General features: G+C 42.2%; 1 protein-coding gene across 1 annotated transcript in view; it reads left to right on the plus strand.

Annotated features, from left to right (window-relative positions):
• Positions 1-3,314: 3,314 nt before the first annotated feature.
• The window catches only part of cplx1 (complexin 1), a 33,093-nt gene continuing 12,310 nt past the window's right edge, over positions 3,315-24,097 (plus strand). Inside the window, exons 1-3 of the mRNA XM_027009655.3 lie at positions 3,315-3,329; positions 3,696-3,936; positions 4,786-4,896. Of these exons, the coding sequence (XP_026865456.1) occupies positions 4,866-4,896 (31 nt within the window). The 5' untranslated portion in view covers positions 3,315-3,329; positions 3,696-3,936; positions 4,786-4,865. The remainder of the gene's footprint in view (positions 3,330-3,695; positions 3,937-4,785; positions 4,897-24,097) is intronic.

A 24,097-nucleotide genomic window follows, 5' to 3' on the forward strand; every position in this document is an offset into this window, starting at 1 on the left:
TTTGGCTTTTCCCTCCACTAATAACTAACTGTGCCAAATACAGGCTTGATAATTACCTGTGCTAAAGCCAGGAAAGCAGAAAAATATGCAGTGTGACCGGGCCCAAGTTTTCAATTAAAAAAAAAACAACCTCATTGCATTTACCCACAGATGTACACAAAAGTGGTCAGTTTTGCAATGAGAGAGCTAAACCACTTGTGACAAGGTTGATCAGAATGAATACCTCCATGCCTCTACAAATGCGTCAGTCTTAATTGAAAAATAATGAGAGAAAGAGAGAGAGAGAGAGAGAGAGAGAGAGAGAGTGAGAGAGAGACTCAACTGTATTAATCTAGAGGTGCATGGGGGCCAGTACCAACTTACCCTGCCAAAAGACTCACATTATCCTTGGTGCCTCAGCAGAGTGAAGCAGAATCCAGAGTTCCCAGGGCAGTGTCATGGCCTGTGAGCTAGCAGGGAGTCCATGGTAATGAGCGTCTGCTACATGCAGTGAGAAAGCCTTACTGGGTGTATTTAAAGAGAGTGAGATCAGAATCATGCAGAGAAAGTCCATATACAAACATTAGCATAGTCAGAGCTGAGGTCAAGGCTAGATGATGACAAGCTCATTACTCCATAAACTGATAGTGGCGCATCCTAAGCAATGCGTGATGTTAGTTTGGTCTAAAAAGATTATTGCTAGGAATGACTGAAAGGGCAGATGATTACTCATTGACTAAGAAAAAATAAAGAGGATGACAGAGCATGTGACAACTCAGACATGCAGTCTGTGGTTATTGATTCGTCATGCATTGATAATAGCAGTGGAGATTTCTATGTTGAAAATACTTCGCTCTTATTAATAAGTAGATCAAGCATATGCACCAGGGCACATTCCAATGACTGAGCCATGTGCTGAAGCCTGTATGTCCTGCATGCAGCACCGCAGTGAATGTGTAAATTAACACTACGTTCATATCTAAAAAAAATATTTAAAAATACCTTCAAAACCCTTCAACTTTTATAAATGCTTCAGTTCCAAAGGGACAAGAACTGTGGGGATTTGTAGTCAGTAATTATCTGTAGCAGAAAAGATATTGCTTTATTTCCTCTCGTTTGACTGATACTGACATTTTCCAGCTTCAACCTGCCATCACAGCAGCCAAATGCTACTTAGCTCCGTAACACATTCGCGGTTGGGGAGCAGAACCAGTCTGCACCTGCTCTTCACGGCTCGGGCTTCTCCCCGAATGCGCTGATGCAGAGGTGGAGCATTCCCCGAGGGAGCACAAAAAAGACCACAGGACCCTGTATTTGGGTACAACCCTTCTTTTGGATTCGCTCCTGCACAGTAGCGCACTATTGCAAGCCTGTGCACTGGCTTCCAAAGGAGAGAACAGAGGAGTGCAGTTCATTTGTGCCCAAACCCAACTCACATTCATCTCTGCATCTCTGAATGTGTGCTTGCTTGATGTTAATTGTCCTATTTTCCTTAAATATCCTTGACTTTTAAGATCATTTTTCAGGATTATATTGTGTCATCGCAGTATTTGCTCTACCTCCATATGCACAAACAGGAGCTTGGAAAGGAGAGAAAATATCTTTACAGTCATTTCTTTGGAATGATGAGTCAGAACAGCTATTATCCTATCCCTTCTCTCTTCCTCTCCTAAGGATAGAGCTACACTACATGCTATGAACCACAGTGTGTGGGAGTCTTGATTTCCTGCAGTCCATAATTTAACCAGGTTTATGACGTTATAATTATAATACTTAAAATAAGGTATTTTAGTATTTTTATTTTTGTTTTGTTTTACCTGATGTATATATGAAACGTTTTTCCAGAGGACTGTGATGATCTCAAACATCTTCACCTTGTCCATAGTCTAATCCCTGCACACATTTTGAAACTTGAGAAACTCAAAAATGGTTTTACACAGCATAGCATTTAGGTTGTACCGTTGTATTATTCACCTCAAACTTCCTCACCACAACCTTCATCATGATCCCGTCTGTCATTGTCCTTCTGACTGTCCTCGCGATGACGATCATGTTCTTTCAGGTACAGCATAAGGAGTGCTGGCCTTCAGTGGTTTTATGTGGGCACTGGCACAGTTGGAGAAAGCAAGTCTGGCTGCTTTGCTGTTCGTGGCTCAGAGTGGGTGCTGAAAAATTTCAAAATGTCAGCTCTGAAATTCCACCCACTCCGCTCTGTAATCCGGGTTTATTACCAAGCTTTGCTTTTCCGTATGTGAATCATCTTCACGCCTGGCATCAGTACAAAAGGTAGATTTATAAACAAAGCTTTAAAAATCATGGGATGATGAAAGGACAGCGTCTGGACCAAGACAAACAGAAAACGAGGATTTTCTGGTTGACCCGTGCATTTCTATATGTGCCGCTGTAGCATGTTGGCACCCATTGCTGGTAGGGCACTGAGAGGTGTCTTGTTCGCTTAGATCCCTATTAATGCTTTAAAAAAAAACCCAGAATAATATATTTTAGACTGATTGTAACCATGTCAACTACATGCTTTAATTCACCCACCATGTTGCTTTTTATGAAGAGAAGATGAAAAGGTTGTTGTCACTTTGATGTGACTGATGATTAATGAGTATAATGAGACTATGGTGGCCATTAGAGTCTTTACTACAGAAAGAAAGGACAAGCTTTGAGATTTATCGCATTTGGTGTGAAGAATGTGGAGATTCGAAGCTGCCTTGTGCCTGTCATTTTAAAGCCTTTGAATCTTTCCTGGATGGAGTTGTTATTCACCTCAGTAACTTAACCATACCTTAAAGGCATGCCAAAGGAGATAACCAGTGTAGAGACACCAAAGTTTGTCCTCACAACCCTTCAGAATAGTTTACTAAAGTAAATATCGCGAGAAATATTGGCTTGTTTCACTACCAGAAAAAATGATATAACTGTCAAAAACACACTTTCTTCAACACGTATAGAATATCTCTCTCTCTCTCTCTCTCTCTCTCTCTCTCTCTCTCTCTCTCTCTCTCTCTCTCTCACACACACACACACACAAACGTACAGTACACAGTATACTTTCCTTATTATCCATCCCACCCGGTAAAAATATTTTGAGATTGCTTCCTGTGCAACGGCACGAACAGGAGGATGGGGCACTCCAGTTTCCCCACTGTTATTCGCTTAGTATGCTAATTTAGAACTGATGTCAAACCGCGAAACATCAACGTCCGCGTTCTGCCATGCGTCCGGGATAAACGTAATTTAGCCACTCACATTCTGAGGTCGTGCTAGTTCGAGGAAACGCGTGAACAATCACCTCACTGCGAAACCGCGTGTCTCTTCACAAGCCCCAAGGACGAGGCGAGGTGAGAGCACGTTACTGAGCACTTAATACTCAATGAACGGGCGGCACTGCCTAGTAACCTTTACGTAACCCTTATGTACATCGAGATGTGTCCACGGGTACACGAAAAGCAGTGCCTTACGACACATAAGTATCTGAATTCCCTAGAAATACGCACAAAATAACACTAGGGATAACACTAACCGATAATTCAATTAATGTCACATAACACTCAGATAACACTGCAAAAGCATTTAACCGGTCATACATTGAAAGACCTTGAGGTGCACTCTTGGTTTTGTGGGTGAGAAACCGTCCACAACGACGTGATGGGAGGGCACACAAAGACTAGGCAACGTAAATAATTGATCGCTCTCTTTTCGGTCAGACCGTGGGACGTTTCTTATAGGAGCACTCCATGTGATTCAGTGAGTTCCTTCATCAGCGGTAGAGGTGGCTGCCATCCGAAGCACTCACACTGCCTCTGTTCAAGAAACAAGGACGTCCTTCTTTTGCCTGGAAACCGGAGATGCTAGGAACTAGCGGGTGAAATCCCGTTCTGCTATCACAACTGAACTTCATTCGGAGGGGTTATTCGTCTGTCGGAGAGATCTGATTTCGCCGGACAGGTAATTATGGCATCTCTCTGTGTGAAAACCAAAACGTTTGCTTTTTCCCAGTGGTGCGGTGAAGTGGAGCTCTCCACTAGCAATGGTGCTGAATTATGCTTCTCTGCGAACAAGGAAGTGATTATGTTTTCGCGCAAATCGAGAACAAATATCAAACATTTATGACAGTACGCAAACGCTTTTTAAAGGATACAAATGCACATTGCAAATCCGTACTTTTTGGTTAGTCACACTGATCCGCATTCAGGGTATCTAGATATCGCTTACAGCCTATGGTCTAGATTTAATGGGATAATATAAAGTTATTATACAAATTATGGGATTCCCTCCAAATTGTGCACTGCACCAAAATCAATGTCGCAATAGTTCAATATGGAATTAACGCATCAAAAAAGAAATGATTAGATTAGTTCTCGTGGACAGCCATCAGCTGCATTCGTTTGCAAATGTTACGGGACGACATTTAGGCTGCAGTGTCATGTGGCACAACGCTTCAACCAAGTGCCGTCTGTAGAGTTGAAGCGTAATGTATTCTTGTTCCAGTATTTTGTGTTGTTTCTTAGAATAAAACATTTGCTTAAGAGACGTATGTAGACTATATTGTATTTGACATAAAATAAAAAAACAAACAAACTGTGTGCATTACAGTGACCTTTAGTGTCCTTCAAAGGGCGCGTCATGTGAACGTTCCCCTATATACTAAGATACGAGAGAGATAACGTCAAACTGGAAATAACAAACAGAAAAGCAGAGAAAAGTTTGTACTTGCTCGTTTTTGATGTTGTCAAGTTTTTTTAACGTTACTGTATTAAGGGAGAGCTAAAATGTTGTGTGTGTTTTTTTTCGTAGATCTGAGAAGGACCACTTAAGAAGCTTGACGTGAATGTAATATCGAAGTGTGAAAAAGGCAGGAATCAAAAGCCATCAACATGAATTTTGTTATGAAGCAGGCTTTGGGGGGTAAGTTCCTTACTGCCCCATTTCTCCAAACACGACTTGCACCAGGATTCTTAAAGGAAGAGACAGAAAACAAAGGATGTCAAATGAATATAAACAATTGTGTGAACAATGAATTCATTTGCATCGGGGACAGGGATGCCATTTATATGAAATCGAATGTTTCGTTAATGTACATTGCCTTGTTTGCGTGCAGATGGAACTTATCTAAGAATTGCTATACTTTAGAGTTTGAGGATTTTTCTTTAAACAGTATAAACAGGTTGGATATATGTCAGGTGATCTGCGTGACTGCTTTCCACATTAACTGCGTCGCTCTTAATGAGAGGTTCTTGGCGCGTGCGTAGAAGTGGATTGTTTTTGCGCATCTCAGTAAGCGCCGCGGTACCCCTTCGCAGACGAAGAGACATTGCACCACTTTTCGAGAGTTTTTAGTCTTTTGTATGGTCTCTTACTTATCGTTGTTATCAATATCAAAATTACTAAGTACATTTCTGCAGGAACTAATTAATTAGGTAGCTATGTGAAATTTGTAAATTCATCTTATTTTGCATGACATACGACTGCGTTCGTTAAAAATGCACAGAACTATAATGTAATTAATTTCATGATTATGCAAAATGTCAAAGTTTGCAGCATAGCTCACACTAAGCTTCAAAATGGAACACGGTTATGTGGTTGATTAATCCCTTTCCATTTCATCTGAGATACTTTTTTTTACTCATCTTTTTTTTGAAGATGGCACATTGATTTTTAATATGATTTAATATGATTACTTCTTTAAACAGATTGATTAGATATACCCTTTAAAAACGGGAGATCCATTTCATTAACTAGGTGCTGAGATAGGCACCCTGTCAGGTTCTTAGGATGCTACGCTGGTCCGTCTATAAGGAAAGTGAGTGAAAGCAACTGAACTGTGTGGAATGAGATTTCATCCTTGAGAAAGTAATACCGTGCCAAGGTCTTTGGCACTAGGACCTTTTCTTTGACTTGCTTTCTCCCCAGAAATATTGGGAGTGTCCTTGCTGGATTGCGCTCTCTTTTTTTGCATTGCGTTACACTTTTCTTTTCTTTTTTTTGTATATTGTAGTATAATCAATACTATCTGCTCTGTTGGCCACCCAGGAAAACAACAGCCTTTTGCCTTCAAGTAATAACATATTGTTGGAATGCTGACAAAACTTTAAAGGTCATGGTCCTTATAGAATATTTTATTTTGCTTCTCTACAGTCTTCCCGTTTGACCTCTCCTGTAAATCAGCACACAGCTAATATCCGTCTGTCCACTACTGGTGTGGCGAGGCCTCACAGGAAGTTCTGCGCTGCATTAGATAATAAAAACAAGGCTGGGATGACATAATGGGCCTGTCTGACTCTGAACGAGGTTTTTAAGCCCAAGGTCAGTAGGTGGAGACTGAGGCAGGCACCACAGCTACACTGTAGAGCGGCAGTCAAACACAGCAGAGACACGCACACACACGCACACACACACACACGCACACACACACACACGCACACACACACACACACACACACACACACACACACACACACGCACACACACACACTCATACACATACACACCCCAAATATATTCTGTCTTTGCTGACTAGCTCATCTCTCTCTCCTCTCTCTCTCTCTCTCTCTCTCCTCTCTCTCTCTCTCTCTCTCTCTCTCTCTCTCTCTCTCTCTCTCTCTCTCCCTCTCTCTCTCTCTCCTCTCTCTCTCTCTCTCTCTCTCACTCTCTCCCTCTCTCTCTCTCTCTCTCTCTCTCTCTCTCTCCCTCTCTCTCTCTCTCTCTCTCTCTCTCTCTCTCTCTCTCTCTCTCTCTCTCCTCTCTCTCTCTCTCCTCTCTCTCCTCTCTCTCTCTCTCTCTCTCCCTCTCTCTCTCTCTCTCTCTCTCTCTCTCTCTCTCTCTCTCTTCTCTCTCTCTCTCTCTCTCTCTCTCTCTCTCCCTCTCTCTCCCTCTCTCTCACTCTCTCTCTCACTCTCTCTCTCTCTCTCTCTCTCTCTCTCTCTCTCTCTCTCTCTCTCTCTCTCTCTCTCTCTCTCTCTCCCTCTCCCACTTCTCCCCCTCTCCTCTGTCTCCTCACATTTCCCCTTCCCCCATTAAAGGGCACACACAAAGACACATTGCACATTACCCCACTTTTTTCCTCAACACATAAATACATACACGCGCAGATGAACAAACACATGCATGAACAAATATACTCACACACCCAAACAAACATGAACAAATGCACACACATGAATACACACATAGAAAAACATGCACACTCACATACACAGACATATCGTTTCAGCTTTCATTTTGTCTTCACCCAACCATCTCTTTCCTTCTCTGAAACTACACAGGCATACACAAGCATACACAGGCATACACAGGCATACACAGGCATATACAGGCATATACAGGCATACACAGGCATACACAAGCATACACAGACATATCGTTTCAGCTTTCATTTTGTCTTCACCCAACCATCTCTTTCCTTCTCTGAAACTAGCGTAGTGATGTGGAAAGAGCACATCTGACTCACAGTCCTAATGAGGCAGACACGGGCCATGTCCTTCTGAGCTGCAGGCATACACAGGCATACACAAGCATACACAGGCATACACAGGCATACACAGGCATGCACAGGCATACACAGGCATACACAGGCATACACAGGCATACAAAGATATGCACAGAAATACACAAGCATACACAGGCATACACAGGCATGCACAGGCATACAAAGATATGCACAGAAATACACAGGCATACACAGGCATACACAGGCATATAAAAACATACACAGACATACACAGACATACACAGGCATACACAAGCATACACAGGCATACACAGGCATACACAGGCATATACAGGCATGCACAGGCATACAAAGATATGCACAGAAATACACAGGCATACACAGGCATATAAAAACATACACAGACATACACAAGCATGCACAGCCCTCTGCAGCCCTGCCAGACACATCGACATGCAGACGTACCACAGACGGACTGACACAGACAGACAGGCATGCAGACAGACAGACATGCAGACAGATGCTGATCAGCACGTACAGATTTTCACTCAAGTGAGAAAACCTTCTGCATCGAGAACTCATACTCTCCATACTCACAGTGCACACTTGCCTGAGATATGCATGCGATCGTTGCAGAAAAAGCAAAGTGTAACAACATCAGAGTCTGCCACTCCCTGAAGGTGAAGGTTGTGCAAAACCATCACTCAGGAGGGTAGATGTGTGTTTTGGCTGTCATATTGGTCTGGAGAACAGAGTACACCTTCACCACCTGGAAGACCAGTGAGAGGTGCTGCCCTCTGCCTTTACCCACCTCACCCCCGCACCACCAGCCACACACACACACACACACACACACACACACACACACACACACAAGCAGAATAAAATGGAATGGAACCTTGTTGACTTTCATTTAGTTCAAACCCTCAGATGTCCTTTCATGTCGGTCATCTATATAATTATGTCTGATTATGTGACTGGTTGCAATAAAATGTCAAACTTCTTTTTGAAAGATCCTCTCTCCACCCAAAAGAAGGGAGTCATGCCAGTATAATGGCACTGTGAATCCAGTGGCATAAACAGTTTTCATGCGAACCTGCACTGATGGTCTCATCTCTAGAGAAAGATGGTGGGTGTACAAAATGTCCAGGTGGCCTGTGCTATAAGTATTGACACCTGCTCCTCTGGGACACCTGATTACATGGACTGACAGTAGTATGGGGTGAAGGATTGTTCCCACTTACATGCTTTGTATAGAAACACACATTCATGACAAGCACTTGTTCTGTACTTTTCTGCACCAGGAGCTGGAGAAGGGTACAATTTTTTGCAATGGATATTTTCTTTGGCACAGCTTTGGGGGGAAACACCTCCTGTGCGAATTAAAGGTGGTATGCTGGGACATGGGGGGGCTCCAGTGAGGTGATGGTCAGTAAGTGGCAGAGTACTGATGACCCACAGGCCGAAGCCTTCTGGTTCTTTCACACCAACTAGAATTACTGAAACCTTCACTTGTTTAGGGCTAATCGAATGTAACTAAAGGAGCTGTACAAATGGCATCGATTTGAATTGAGGTGAAAAGAAATAATGTGTCATGAGGTGTAATTCCAGCATTATGGCTAAAACTCATTTGACTAAAAGTATAAGCAACAGATGGTAGAAAGGAATGAGCAGCAGATGAAAAAGGAAAGCTCGCAGTTAGCATTAACGTTAACTGGGCACTCGGCTAAATCAAGCATGCATTCAACTCTGTACTCTAGCAGAGCCACAACAGCACTGTTTCCCTCCACTAAGTCTGGCCCAGAAGCCTGTGGTTTCGGGAATCAAAACCGGGCCTACCTCGAACTCCAGGGAGCCCAGCGCTCAGCTGCCCGAGAGCTGATGCTTATTGATTTATGTGACGACCTCAAAAACGACCGAGTGGTCGTGATTCTTAACTGTGTAATTAGAGGGGCCATAAGCAACCGTATGAGTGCAGCACACGCCTCGGCTGGTAGAAATCAATGCGGCTGTTGCAGTGAGCCCAGGTGGCGAGCCCTCTCTTCGGGAGGGGCCGGATGGCGAATATTGAGTTATGAGTATGACCAGCAAAGCAATAAACATCGAGCAGAGTGCCATTATGAGCAACCAGAGGAGCAAATCTGATCCCGTTTTGGTTGTAATGTGAACCTTGGTGTACTAGCAGCTTTGGGTTGTCATAGGAAAATGACACAGCATATTAGAGAAAGAGGAAGAGGAGGAGAGGGGGACAGAATGAGAAAGAGGCATGCAAAGATTGAGAGAGCGAGAGCAAGTGAGTGAGAAAGACAAAAACGCAGAGAGACAGAACGTGAAAGAGCAAGAAACCACAGTAATGAGACTGGGAAGTCAGTGAAAGGTGAAATTAAAAAAGTGCACATACAGCTCACACACACAAACACACCTCACACCTGCTTCACTAGTGTGCCAAGACAGGATACAGTATGCTCTCTATCTTCTCATGTTGGCAAGATGTGCGAAGGTCAATCTAGGACACTTTCTTTCTCTGTTTCACACACACACACACACACACACACACACACACACACACACACACATATGCACACACACACACACACACACACACACGCACACACACACACACTCAGCAGGATTGGCAGCTGTACATCCCCCACATGGCTGGTCATACTGTCCAGGCTGCAGGCTCCTGGCTCTGAAAGCAAGACTTACATTTGTGCAATGGATCTTTCGGTGCCATACTGGTCTCCACACAAGAGGGGAACTGCCATTGCACAAAGATACCCACCAACACACACCCACACCCACACACACACATGCATGCGTGCACACACATAGTCACACTAGCTTTTTCAGAGGTTACACATACAGACCATTCAGAGTTGACAAACTTTAAGCCTCCTGAGATATTAGAAATGCACTAGCCCAGCAATGTCACTTTCAGAAACACTCTCACACACACACACACACACACACACACACAAACAGATCGGGTCGGCCACCCATACGGTCTCAGTCTTAGAGAACTTGTCAAACTGTAGACTTTCGTGTGCAGTGTTGACTAAGGAGTTGTAGTTTTGACTCCACTGGACTTCTTCACCCCTTTTCTGACTCCACTTTACCAAACTCTAGCATCAAGGAACAGATTTAGAAACTTCTCAAAGTTTTCTACTACAGTGTTTGATTCAAAACTCACAAGCTGTTTGGAACAGACAGTCCTTCAGATAGTCTACAGTCACTTAAAAGGACTGAAATGAGCTGTAATTGTTCATTAATGGTTTCAATAAAACGTTATAAAATGCCCAGGCAATAGAGAATGCACTAACTTCAGAAATGAGGACTAATGTGTTTGCCTGTTCTGTTCAGAAAGTCAATAACTCTTATGCATTGTCACTAATTTCACTAGTCAATTAATGACATCCATGTCATGTCATCATCATTGTCATTACCAACATCATCATTAGACATGTCACTGCTCAGTAGTGTCATCAATATGTAAATAAAATACTGATAAAGCAAATTGTTATGGACAGACAGTCAAGGACAGACTACAGTCATGAAATTAACTCGAAGATGAAATCTTTTTTTCACTGGCTAGGGTCACTAATAATCATCATTGCCATGAAAGCAGTCTCATTTACTACTCTGTGTACTTGACATTGTTGCCATTAGGTTAACATTTAACGCCCATATCCCTCTGACAAAAGCCTGATATTAAAGGAGGTCTGAGATCAGACACTATAGCCTTGCACTTGGGCATGATTAGACAGCTCCTGACAAGAGGAGTCAGATGAGAGGAAGAGTCTGCTTTTGCAGTAGAGTTTCAGCTGTGTATTCTCTTGGTACTTTCTGGCAACTTGGTGTGACCCAGTTGTTGTAAATTTCTCAGTAAAAATAGACTCAAATGCAGAACTATCTATTTAGAGTTGAATAGTTAAAAACAATGTCAACAACTTAAAGATTGAAAAGTGAAAAGTTCAATCATGACACTAAAAGTTCTACTTCCCGTGTGTTACCTAAAGGAACCTCTACAGGCAAAAATAGTTTAGTGACGTCGCCAGTTAGGCCATCACAACTTGCCATTTTTCCAGTGTTTGGGTCCACGGTTATGTATCCGGTATCCCTGAAAGAAAACTGCGTCACCAGCTGGCACAGCATAAAGGCTCGTTTGGCCGTTCCACTGCATGCCCTTGACTCATGTCCAAAATGGCCGTCTACCCAGCATGCAGCTCTGGCAGGTCTGGGTCCCTCTCCCTTTCTCCCTTGCCTCTTACTCTCTCTCTCAGTCTCTCTCTGGCAAAACATTGCCATCAGCAGGCCAGGAGAGGTGAGAGCTGCTCTCTTTAGGCTAGTGCGGCTGCAGGCGATGCCCTGCTTTCCTGTTCTAGCTTGCTTTCAGTAGAAGCCTGTTAGTTACGCTAACAAAGGTCAGACAAGGTCAAGCAGCCTGCCCCCATGGCGCTCTTCCACACCCTTTTTAGGTATGAGTTGATGAATGTCTTGGATGTGAGCTCAGTCATTCTCTCTCTCTCTCTCTGTGTGTGTGTGTGTTAGCATTATGGCAGCACTGTGCTGTGTGCAGCAGAAGGTCATTTGGCCATTATTCATTTTATTACTGCTTACCTGTTCCTATTCTTTTCCATATAAATAGGTTTAAAGCTATTTACAGCCAGTGGAGGCATTTGCCCACTGTGATAGTGTAGATTTGTTAGTGCAAATCCGCTTTTCTCAGCACTTAACCATCAGTAACTTTTAGCAGTTGTGTCCATGCTAGCCAGGCAAGCTTTCAGTATGATTTCAGCATTTATAGGCCCTGTCATCCAGCGATACTGAGGGGAGTCAGTCAGTCTGTTCATTCGGCTGTAGCTCATGCACCAGCACATTACACATGCCCTCCATATGGCGCTCTGTGGGGCTCTCTTAGCTCAGCTAGAGTGAAATGGAAGGCGACTGGCTGGTACTGAGTGTGCTAATAAAGTCGCTATGCTACCTCCATTCCCGGGGCATGGTGGCATGAGCTTGGATGCCTGTCCCACGCATAGCCAGAGGTGGCGCTGTCTCTCAGCACTTCTCCACAACTTGCCATCTGTTGAGGGGAGATTCCTTCGGCTCCTGGTGAAAATGTCAATAAGTTCTTGTCTAAAATGCCTGGAGTGGAAATAAAGGCCCCAAAGGAACAAAATCTGATTTTGATCATAGGCACCATTTTTTAGCAAAATGTTTCTTGGTAGATGAGTTTATAGTTTATAACTGTATCTCTGGAGAAACCAGGTTGTAGCAGTGCTCGGCCTCTTGTGGTTGTACATACATTTATGACAGGGCTACGTGGTGGCCATTCATCATTCCTATCATGAGCAATGGTGTATCCTTTACAGATTGAGCCCTTTATTGTCCCACGGTCGCTGTGACACGTGGCATTGTTCTAAACTTTCCTCGGACCTTGGACCTCTGTTTCTGATGACGGACTGTGTAGACGGACTGTGCCTCCTTTTAGACTGAAGCTCCCAGTTCATAAGTGAGAAGAATAAGCTAAGGAAATGTGCTGCATTTTAATTACATTTTGAAAAATACTCTGTATTTTTGAAACGATGGCTTCAAAAGTTTCAATTTATTTTTCACACTCTATAATTGGATTTTTTATGGCTCTAAAATATATTCATATGGAACAAAATTAAAAATGAACTTTCACTCCTACACTTATTTGCTTACATGACCTTTAGAACTTACTTTGACACAAAAGTAAACCTCTACCTCCTCCTGGTTTCTATAATAGAGGTTGTGTGTGTGTGTGTGTGTGTGTGTGTGTGTGTGTGTGTGTGTGTGTGTGTGTGTGTGTGTGTGTGTGTGTGAGCTGAAGGTCTTTGAGCAGCTGCTGTTTTGTTGCTTTATGCTTTCAGCGGCAGTACCTACGCAGAGGACGTGGGTGAGTGGTGTGACCTCTTTTGATTGGCCATCACTCTCTGGCAGTCCCTAACAAGTGCTTGAAAGTGCCTCATTCTTCCAAATAAACAGGTCAACCCATTAATGTAGACAAACACATCAGGGTCTACATGGTGCTCCCTTTCTTGCTCACGATTTTGAATTTTCATTAATAACTAGGCTTTTAAATCTTGTCTTTTTTAAAAAATTATTTATGTATTTATTACACTTGGTATATTTTCATATGAAACATGGCTCTTTTGAACATAGTAAGGGGAAATTCTGTTTGAAAAACATTTTTTAAAGGGTTGTGTTTTCAGCATTTACATGTATGAGGTGTAATGTTAACAACAGTTATTGCAAGGCATCAAAAAACACCTGTTAGTATGGTTCAATGAGTATCCTGCCCTCTCTCTCTCTCTCTCTCTCTCTCTCTCTCTCTCTCCCTCTCTCTCTCTCTCTGTCGGGAAACATTATTCAATATTGCTGTGACTGTGAAATTTATTGTATAATATATACTGCAATATAATACTTGATTTGGCAAGCAGAAATGTAAAATTCAACTTCGAGGACCTTAAAAATGGCCAACAAAGAAAACCCCCTAAATAAATTCTCGACATATTTGCTGTTTTCATGTTTCTCTAGAAAGAAACAAGCAATCATGTCCTTGCTAAGACGAAACAGTCAGTTGTGGTCACAGCTGTTCCCTTGGTATGATTGCATATTTGGTCAAAAAGAGGTTCTTAGAAACAGTGTGTTGACTTAAAATGACAGAATCAGTACAATGAACTGGGCTTTAACTCTCTTAGTATCAGTTACCAGCAGAAGGTGCAAATGATTCCACTTGAGATGCAAAAAAAGAACAAGGAAGAAGAGTGCAGGAATTTACTAAAATATGGAGCAAGCCAAGAATAATAATATTAATATTAAGCCAAATCAATTATATCATGCTACCCTATTGATCAGGTTTATGTAAAACGCCTCAGTGATTAACTACAGGCATGGGGTATGCCACTGTGTTTGCATCCCAGAAGACAGTTCAGCCCCTGCACTCAGAACCGCCCTGCTGGGCTCAACAGGCATCTTATCGAGCTGTGCTGAGACTTTGATGAACTCAGCTCACTCAAAGTCATGCAAGCACAAGCAGTTCTCACAGAAGTGCCCAAAACAATAGTAGCTTACTGTTTAGAGATAATGGCACTCTTCGTTTTTTTGTCGGAGCACAGGTCATCTGCTTGGCCAGCTGATGGGTGGCCTGTCTGCACACATACAAATCAGACCTCAATGAGTTGCTTTTGTGCTGGAGAGCAGCAGGCCTGTAGTGGCCAATCAGGCTCATCCACACCTTCTATCTCTTTGTACAATACTCTTTGATCTCAGGCCAAAAAAAACAACAGTCCAAACCTCTGTCCTGGGCTGAGGAGATAAGACATTGACATGTTGGGTGGGTGTGTTTCTGTATTTGATAATCTGGTCCATTGCGACAAATGGGTAATGAGAGAGAGGAAAAATGTGGGAAGAGCAACAATAAGAGCAAAATCAATCATAATCAACCTTTTCTTGTAGATGAATAATTTGAACATCACGCATGGTAGCACTCAAAAATGGCATGTATGTGAGAAGAACACATTCAGAGGTTCTTTCAAAATTACATCATTTAGGCCACTTTGAGGCAGATAAGAAGAAAATGCTAAATAGGAGGCCTCTTGGAGCAAAGCAAGCAGGGCCAGCATTAGTGTCAGCCCCTGTTATTTAAGTCATGGCAGACACATGTAAAGAAACACAGGACCAGCAAGACTCTCAGCATGTAATTAGCAGCCCATTTGTAGCTAATGCAGAGAGAGAGAGAGCACTGTAATGGCTCTAAATGAGGGTTGACATTGAAACCATTGTCTGTCTAATGATGGATGGTTCAAAGGACAGGTTAGAAATCATTCCCTTCCTTTGAATCAACACCAGGTTCAGAGGATTAATCCTTCCATAATGGGAAGACTAGCAAGGATATGACAAAATCTGATAAGTTTTATGCAAATTATCTTCCATTATCTGAAGAAAGACAGATGCAAAATAATAAAGGTTATGAGATGCTCTAGAGACTGTGAGAAGTCAGTGAAGGATTTTACATTGAGTGTACATTATAGGATGTGACATTTTGCCTGTTTTCCACAGTGTATTCAGTTTTTGAAGGTAATTACTTTACACGTGCATGCATTATAAACACATTTGTTTAGACTCAAAGTGATTTATGTTACTATTAAATCTTTCCATGAGGTAAGTTATTCAAAAGATACTTAATTTTATTTTCACCACAACAAAGAATCACCAAGTTGTGTCAAATCTAAGAGACAGCAGAGCAAATACAAACTTACATTAACAAAAAATGGGAAGAACAAACAAAATGTCTTTTCTGTAATATTTATTTTTCTACTTTTGCAAAACCTTCGGTGGTTAAGCCAGATCATGTGACTCATGATCATGTTATTGTCACTGTTCAAAGTAGTGTTGGTTTCATACTGGATTGCATAAATAATGTCGCAACAAATTTTTGAGGAATTGAGGAATTGGGTGGGGGGAGAATGGGTGACAGACTCATTTTGAATGCAGTGGTGGATGGTATGTGTCGTTAATGAGTGCGATTGAGGAGAGAAGCAGGATGCAATCAGGGCCAGACTGATTAATTAGTGTTTGTTCTTTCAGGGTAAGACCCTAAAAGCAAATGTCAGGAGTTGAAAAATAAATTTAAAAAAGGCTCAGATTCAAAATGACAGTTTCTTCACCACTGAACAGTTCAATGCAAAGCATTGGATTTATGTACATATTGTTTTTTTTATTGCACTGCACTAAAAGAATTATCAGCTCATTAACTTCCCTGTAGATGTAATTAGAAGATGTCCATCTTCATATTTTTCTGTGTTCATGTCTAACACGAGATGAGTTAGGATGTATTGTTGTGTCAGTGCTCCCTGGAAAATTCAAATTACAAATCTTCGTTTCCATGCAACACTTTCTCACTGAAGTCCTTTTAAATCCATTGTTAATGACCGTACATGGGTATTCCATATTTGTGATGTTCCATCCTGGGCAGTCAGTCTGACAAATCAACATGACACTCCAGTTCTTGGGAACATGCTTGAGAATCTACAGAAGGCCTGCCCCAATCACTTTCCTCCCCTCAAGGAATAAAGGTTAATTTTCCGATCGGGTAGCTCCCATCACATGCATTTCAGTAATGACTCATGCAATGGAGCGATCGAAGTGGCAAACTGTGCACACACGCTGCAGCTCTCACGGCTTGAGTGGTACAGTAACAGAGATCATGTTTAGGGGCTTCAGTGTGCCTACAGGCATGTGGTTCACTGAGCATCATGGTAGACTGCCAGGGTTGAGGCCACACTGAGAGCTCTCCACAGCAGTCATGTAATATCATGGCACATGAGTGCGTAAACTCATGGCACATGAGTGCTTAACTGGTTATGTGGTTATGTGGTTGGTGTAGATATGTTTGTGTCATGTTTTGTGTCATGTTTTCATTCTTTAGTCAAGAGCAAGATTTTGAGCAACTTTCTGTTATATGGCCAACTATCTACAATTCACTACATTCTTCTTAAATATACCGCAGGATGTGTTCGGGATAGGTAAAAATGTCTTTGTAAATGACAAAAGAGATTTCAAACAGGAACATACAGAGAGCATCAATGGCCCCAAAAATATGGTCCTGAAATTCTAAAAAGCACTTTCATTCCAGATACAGTTACTGCTCTGCTCTTTCAGTATAGAATAAAACCTCAAAGATGTGCCTAATGATTTAATTTGTTTCTCATTCTGCACGTGGGCCTGCTATTCAGCATTAGAGTACACGTACAAGAATACTTTCCTTTGTAGGAAATCTTTTTATGCATGGGCCATTGTGGTTGTCCTTGCCTGAAATGTTTCTGGCAAAAGATGTGGTAAGCAAGAAAGCAGCATCTGGCTAAGTGGTGGCCTGTGTGCAAAAGAGAGGCGTGAGTCTGGAATGTTCTAGCAATTGATATGCATGGCCTTGCCTGTCTGTTCGAGAGGAAGGACACGGGAGTGGATGTGTCAGCATATCAAAGACTCTGGGCTTTCACTTGCCCTTTCTTCTCAGTTTCAGCTTCTCCTCTTCTGGCTCTCACTGGGGGAACTCTTGATATTTAGAGCAAGAATGCTTCCGAGCCACAGAGCCATGGAACCTCGCAGTGGTCTCAATCCACAGCACTCGTCAGTGGCATGGCACGTACAGAAAATGCTGAACAACTGGCTAGTCACTGAGTGTGTTTTTGAGGTTGAAGATAATTTGTAATCTCTGTGTTTGTGAAAGATAAGGTTGCCAAAGGAAAGTGAAGATAAGCAGTGCCTCTTCTGCGAAAGATGTTTCTTTTTATGTGCAGGTGGTTAAGGCTGTGTTCACACTGCGATTTTTGGAAAGTAGAAAAAAACCAAAGGCACACTGCTTTTACACCTCTGTGGGTTCATACAATGTTTTTTAACATCTAGTTTTGAATGCCTGAGTCTTTGTAATCCAAGTAGTGATAGTGCCTATGCTGTAAATCAGATGACTTTCTAGCTAGCTAACGTTAGTTACATTACTTTGCTAATTATAAACTACACAATGTATCGAAAAGATAAACACTAATCCAATATTTTATATGCTGCACTAATAGGACTGCATGCCTTTTTTTTAAACCAACTTCAGGATAATCTGTCACTCTGACATCAGATATCTGCTACGTTTACAATTGTCACCGAAAGCCCACCTTCCGATTCATCTGATTGGTCCACACACACACACACACACACACACACACACACACACACACACACACACACACACAGTGGGCAAAATCAAAGACCCAAATCAGTTCTATTGAAAATAATAAGAAACTGGCATCTTGGTCTGCAAAAAAAGTGTGCATTGTGATCCTCTTCTAAGGCAGATCCACTCCAAAGGGGATGAAACCAATTATCTGGACAACTTCCAGTGTCATCCTTTTATGATGACATAAGCCACTATAATACCGTTATCTCAGTACCATCATACAGGGCATGCAAGCGTCTTTGTGCCAATCCCTATCACCTTGGAATGTGAGAGTGGGTGGCATCCCAAGCTGTTTAATGTCATACTGTATCCTGATATACGCAAAGTCTATTCCCAGCTTTTCCTTCTGAGAGAACATACTTGAATGAATATTCAAAGACTTTATGCCTTAGCATTTCTCCATCAACACTTTTCTGTGCATGCAGCTCATTCATTGGTGTGACAATTGTGAATCACAAAGGGATGAAACCTCCCATTCACCTGTCACGTCAGTCTCCATTCCAGCCGTCGAGATTTGTGCAGAGGCATGGCTATGATGCGGCTCCAATGTGGGATAAAGTGGAATGCTTCCAGCAGCTGCTTTCACTCAGAAGCATTCAAAGACGTTCCAAAATGCCTGTTTTTAACCCTGGTTCAACACCAGTCATATTTGCATGTGAAACATTCTCTTGTTAAGCTGTTATCAAATGTGCTGGACTCAGTGAAGTTAATTTAGCTACATTCTGCTCAAATGGCTTTTGGAGAAGTGTTCCAGTCTGTCATTTCTGAAGTATTCCATTTGTGTTCAGTCACCTCAGCGACAGCCAATCTGCTGTCGTAACAAAAGGGGAAATGTCAATTCAGTTTTGGTGATGCAGTGGATCCAAGCTAGTTACTGCCTGGAAATGGAGGCTATCCTAGCACTGGGCTGATGTGTTGGCCTGGGCAGAACCAGCATTGCTGCTTCTCTTACTGAGAGACAGATTGGAACAGAAACTCAGTATAATCTTCAAGTAAATAGACCATTCAAGGTCCTGTCTTCTTGGCAATTATGCAGTGATATGAACAGGTAAATGCCATGGCTCTTTAGACTGGCTGCTATGCTGAAAACTAAATGGAGCCATTATTAAAATGCGAGTGATCATTCCTCACTGTTACTGACCTTTATGAAATGAACAAAATGTCCTCATGTGGAAGATGAAGGACAAACATTAAATTGTCCTCATCTGGTATGAACTTGTTAGAGTGCTGGAACTATACTTTCATGTATTCAACAGATATTATGAAAGTTCATTGTCATCCTAAAGAAACCTGTCTTGTGATGTCCTTTCACTCCATTACTATAGCAATGATTTTCTGATGCACATTCTAAAGGGAAAAAGGCTGATAGAGAATAGCTAAAGGGGGCATCTGAATTGTGCCTTTCAGTGAGTCATGATTACAGCTCTGAGCCTAATAGGGCTTGTTATGGAGCTTCATGCCAGGAAGAGAACTGCCCTGAAACAGAGTTTCTGTAGATGGCCTGATTAAGTAAAGCCAAACAAATACCTCCACAGTCTAGCAGAAGATGAGTTGAGTGCGGGTGAGCCCACATTTGAATAACGATGTTAGTTATCTGCGGAATCAGACTGACTGTGTGATCGATGGGCAGCACCTGCATGTCCCGAGGAGGAGGGCAGCACTGATGATTTAAGCAGGAGAAGACAGCCGAGCTGTGAATGCTAACGGAGGGCCGTGAACAGTCACAGCGAGGGGACAGCTCAGTCAGCAGAGAACCCTACGGTGGAGCAGGGGAAAAGAAACAGGAAGACTCTCAGTCCAGGGAAGATTGATGGACTGAAATGGTCAGCTTAAAGAGGGTGGGCTCTGTTATGGTTGAACCCTGGCAGCTGTGATAATTGCAGTTAACAGGGTTTGACCCTTTTTTTATTGAGCCAACCAACTACCTAATTCAACCAATTAATTGACCAGCCTTGCTGGTCAGTATTGCGCAGTGTTTACATTGCATGTTGCTACTGACATTTACCATCTGTGTAGGGTAATTAGGCATCAGAAGTGCTCTAAGTGATTGCGAAATTCTAATAATGCCTTTCCAGTATCACTGTACTGCTCTGACTAGAGCAGTTATCAGTTTTTACATATTAACATAGACATTTATATACAGTGTAGTAAATTCAACCAACCATTCCACCAACTAATCAAGAATAAACAATATAGTTCATTTTTTATATCGTTACAATGATGTTACTCAGTAGTCAGTGTAGACAGGGTTATCAGCTTTACAGTAAGACAGATCCAAAATTTGGTTTAATTGCTGAAAGACATGCCCCGGGGAGCCACTCTCAGGGATCTCATGTCTTATTCCTGTAAGACTGCAGTTGAGTACAGATCTCAAGGGAGAAAACTGCTGCATTTCAAGGTGACGTCCAAACAACAAGGGAAATGTGATTTTAGGAAATGCCAATCAAAGGACTTTAGGAAATGCCAGTCAGAAACAGTGATCATCGGCTCTAGCTTCAGCCCATGCAGCATAAACAAGGAATGAGCAGGTAAATGAGTGAAGGGCTTCTGGGGATTTATAGTGACACAGAGGAATTGGGAGGGGCAGGTTGGAAGCTGTTAGTCTGCAGGAGTGAATTTGTTTTTGTGAGGTGGTAGGATATGTAATGTTCATTCACAATGATAGACAGAAGAAATATAGATGTTCTTGTTTTTGATACTTTTTGATAATTGGAAAATCTTCTAAAAGTGATTAAGTGGTGAATATAAAAGAAGGACATCAAAATAAAAGAAAGGCCTTTAAAAAGCCAAAACATTAACTGGTTGCAAATAACATAGTGCCAATGAGGTGGTCTAATTGTGAGAGGGGAACACAATTAGAGCAGCACACAATCCAAACATACACTGTAATTTGTAATTGAGTCTAATGGTTAATGGCCATTTCTCAGTTAAGTGAGCTATGCAAGAGGGAGAGTTGTGTTAGAGAGCTGACTGGCTCTATCCAGCTAACTTTGTGGAATAGGTTTGCCAAGGCACAACAGAGGGCAAAAGAAGATGTACCCCTTATGTGAATGAAATTGGATTTTTAATCAGATATGATCAAGTGATTCAGACTTTAATAATCAACCTGATAATGCATATAAAATATGACATGAATGGAATGCAAGTTTTCACAAAGTTTCCCTTGGATGACCTGTATCTACAATATGAAGGTATTCAAAGTACTTATCCCAAATGATTTGGCTTCTTCCAACTTCCTGTGCATTATTAAGCATGCACCCCAAAAGGTATTACACTCACAGTGTTCAACAGTTTTCAGGAAAGTGAAAAATATGTGAGAGTACATGCTGCCAAAGTTGCTGTTAATTAGGGCCTTTTGGCCGACATTTCTCAAAGCACAGCAATGCTGGAAATGCCCAAGGTGAGCAGGCAACAAGTGTATCAAACAAAAGCAAACCAGCACACCTTTGCTTCTGTATCATGGCAATGTTCTCAAATCTCTATTTTAAAATTATGTTCCTGCATCAAATTTTTACAGATGATTTTAGAAGTCTTAAAAGAAAATGGATATCAACTTGGCTTTCCCTGAGTGACAAGACCATGAGAGAGGAGAGCTTAATGTTTGTCCTCTTCATCCATTAGCAGAGTACAGACTCCTCCTCCTCCCTCCTGCATGTCCCCTTCACACTGCAGTGTAAGCCTGCTGTCTTCTGGGCTGTATTCATCTGTCTAGCTTCTTGCCTTTGCTATTCAGAGATGATTTTTTGGCTGGGTTGTCATCATTAGACGAAATTCGTCTTTAGACGTTTTAGATTTCTTAGTCCAGCTCGGTCTTTTAGGCTAAGATAGGTCGCGATAAATGGAAAAGAGGTAAATGTGAGCTAAGATTTCAGTATAAGCTAGGGTTCCATTGTGATGTAACATTCCAGTGTGAGCTAAGGATGTCCACGAAACAGAGCACCGCAGAAGAGGTGTTTCCTGTTGTCTCAAGATAAATGATGCACGAAGTTATCAAATAGAGGTTTTTCTGCCACAAGCTTAACTGTCTCCTGAAGGCAGACATACAATGTGGATTCATAATGAGCGCTAATGATCAGATTCTCCTCACATAAACGTAGGAGTGGTGAATCTTTCAGCTGAACCTAAAATGGGCCATGGCTGGCGGGAGCCTCACTAGTATTGCTGTCATTCTCTTTCATCTCCACTGCTAAAGCCACGTGCAAGGCGCCAACCAATCGGTGGGCAAGAACGACAGCACTCTGAATTTACTCAGAATAATCCTTCTTCCCCTGGTGTGTGTGTGTGTGTGTGTTTTAAACTGTGCGTGCATTTTACATTCATTTTCATTGTGCGCACGGTCCTGCCTTCCTGCCATAATTCACATGCGCAGTGACATGAGAGTATTGGGTTGGGAGTCTCAGCGGGAGCCCGACGTGCTCACATGCAGCCAGCCAAGTGCACTGGCCTGAGCTGCCTGCCATGGTGGTGCTTTCTACACAGGCAGCTCTGGATGGGAGCCACATGGGGCCTGAGACAGCTGTAAAAAGGAACAAGCTAACTACACTTACAATGTTGAGGATGGTGATGAAATTGATTCACCCAGTGGCAGGTGGAGGACATGCTGTAGTGGAGATATTCTGGTTTTGATCACTTGCCTTACACAGCAGTGGGCAAGAGATACAGGTGTCATTCGAGGAGAAGTGGGGAAGTCATGGGGTATACTACAAAATGATGTTTCTGGTATTGCGAGGTAACTTTGATTCTGCACCTTACTATTTGAATGATGTTTTACTATGATATCTTGTAGTGCCAGTGGCTGAGTACTTGCAAATTCTAGAAGTTCTATTAAATAGAGTATTTCTGTGCTTCCCTCTCTCCAATAGGATTAAAGTAACTAATACGTCACTGGCTACAAAGGACTCCTATATGTAGCAGATAGTTGGGTTAGTGCCAGGAAATGACTCCACTAGTGATGTATCAGTCCAGGCCCTTCCTAGCAGTCCCATATCCCCAGCTCTCTGAGGGCTGGGTGTGGATGATAATGCCAAGAATAATTGAGAAAAGCTCCCAGGATGCAGGTCCTGCCATTTCCCCCCATTTATTCTAGAGAGTCTATGCTCTAGACTTTCTCTAGCTTCCATCTCCACATAAAAAGTATTTGTTCTCATTAAAGCCCATTCCGCTGGCCAGATCTCTCACTGTTCACTTCAGGCTGTTGTACCATAACACTTAAAAGCCTTTGCTCATCCTGCAACATATACATAACACCAGCAAAGCCTATTACTACTCCCACTTCACGTCCATGTAGTATCTGCTCACTCAACAAGAGATGCACTGTGTGATCACAGGCCAAAGAACAAAGCTGAACTTGGACAGAAAACTGAAGCACATTTATGTACAATTGCATGTAATATGTAGTTAAATATATGGCTTTGAAGGCTTCTATAAGCCTTGCTTTGTGTAGAAGCCAACGTCAGTTCAATAGCAGCAATGTAATCTCTCAAAATAAATGCAGAAACATGATTTACAGGAATTCTTATGAGCAATAAGATAAACAGCAACCAAACAGGAACCTACTCTGTCTGTTTTAAAATTGTCACGGGACACCCCCCCCCACCTCCAGAAGTCACGTGGTATGGCCTGCCATGTGCATGGGGGGTTCACTCATGTTTGTAGCCACACCCCCATGAAGGCACACACCTGTATGGGGTTAAGTGTTAGTGTGTCTGTCTATTTAAACCCCCGTCAGCGCGTGCCTCACCACTGGTGTTTGTTTGTTAGCATCTGAAGTGCAATGTTAGGATCCATGTTTGTCTGTTGATGTTAAAGTTTTAATTGTTAGTGTTAAGTGTGTCTATGTTTATTGTTAATGTTGTGTGAGTGCCACCATAGTCTTTTATGTTATATCATTAAATATTTCACATATC

Source organism: Electrophorus electricus, chromosome 4 (assembly GCF_041902795.1).
Source record: "Electrophorus electricus isolate QZ-2024a chromosome 4, ASM4190279v1, whole genome shotgun sequence".
NCBI classification, from domain to species: domain Eukaryota; kingdom Metazoa; phylum Chordata; class Actinopteri; order Gymnotiformes; family Gymnotidae; genus Electrophorus; species Electrophorus electricus.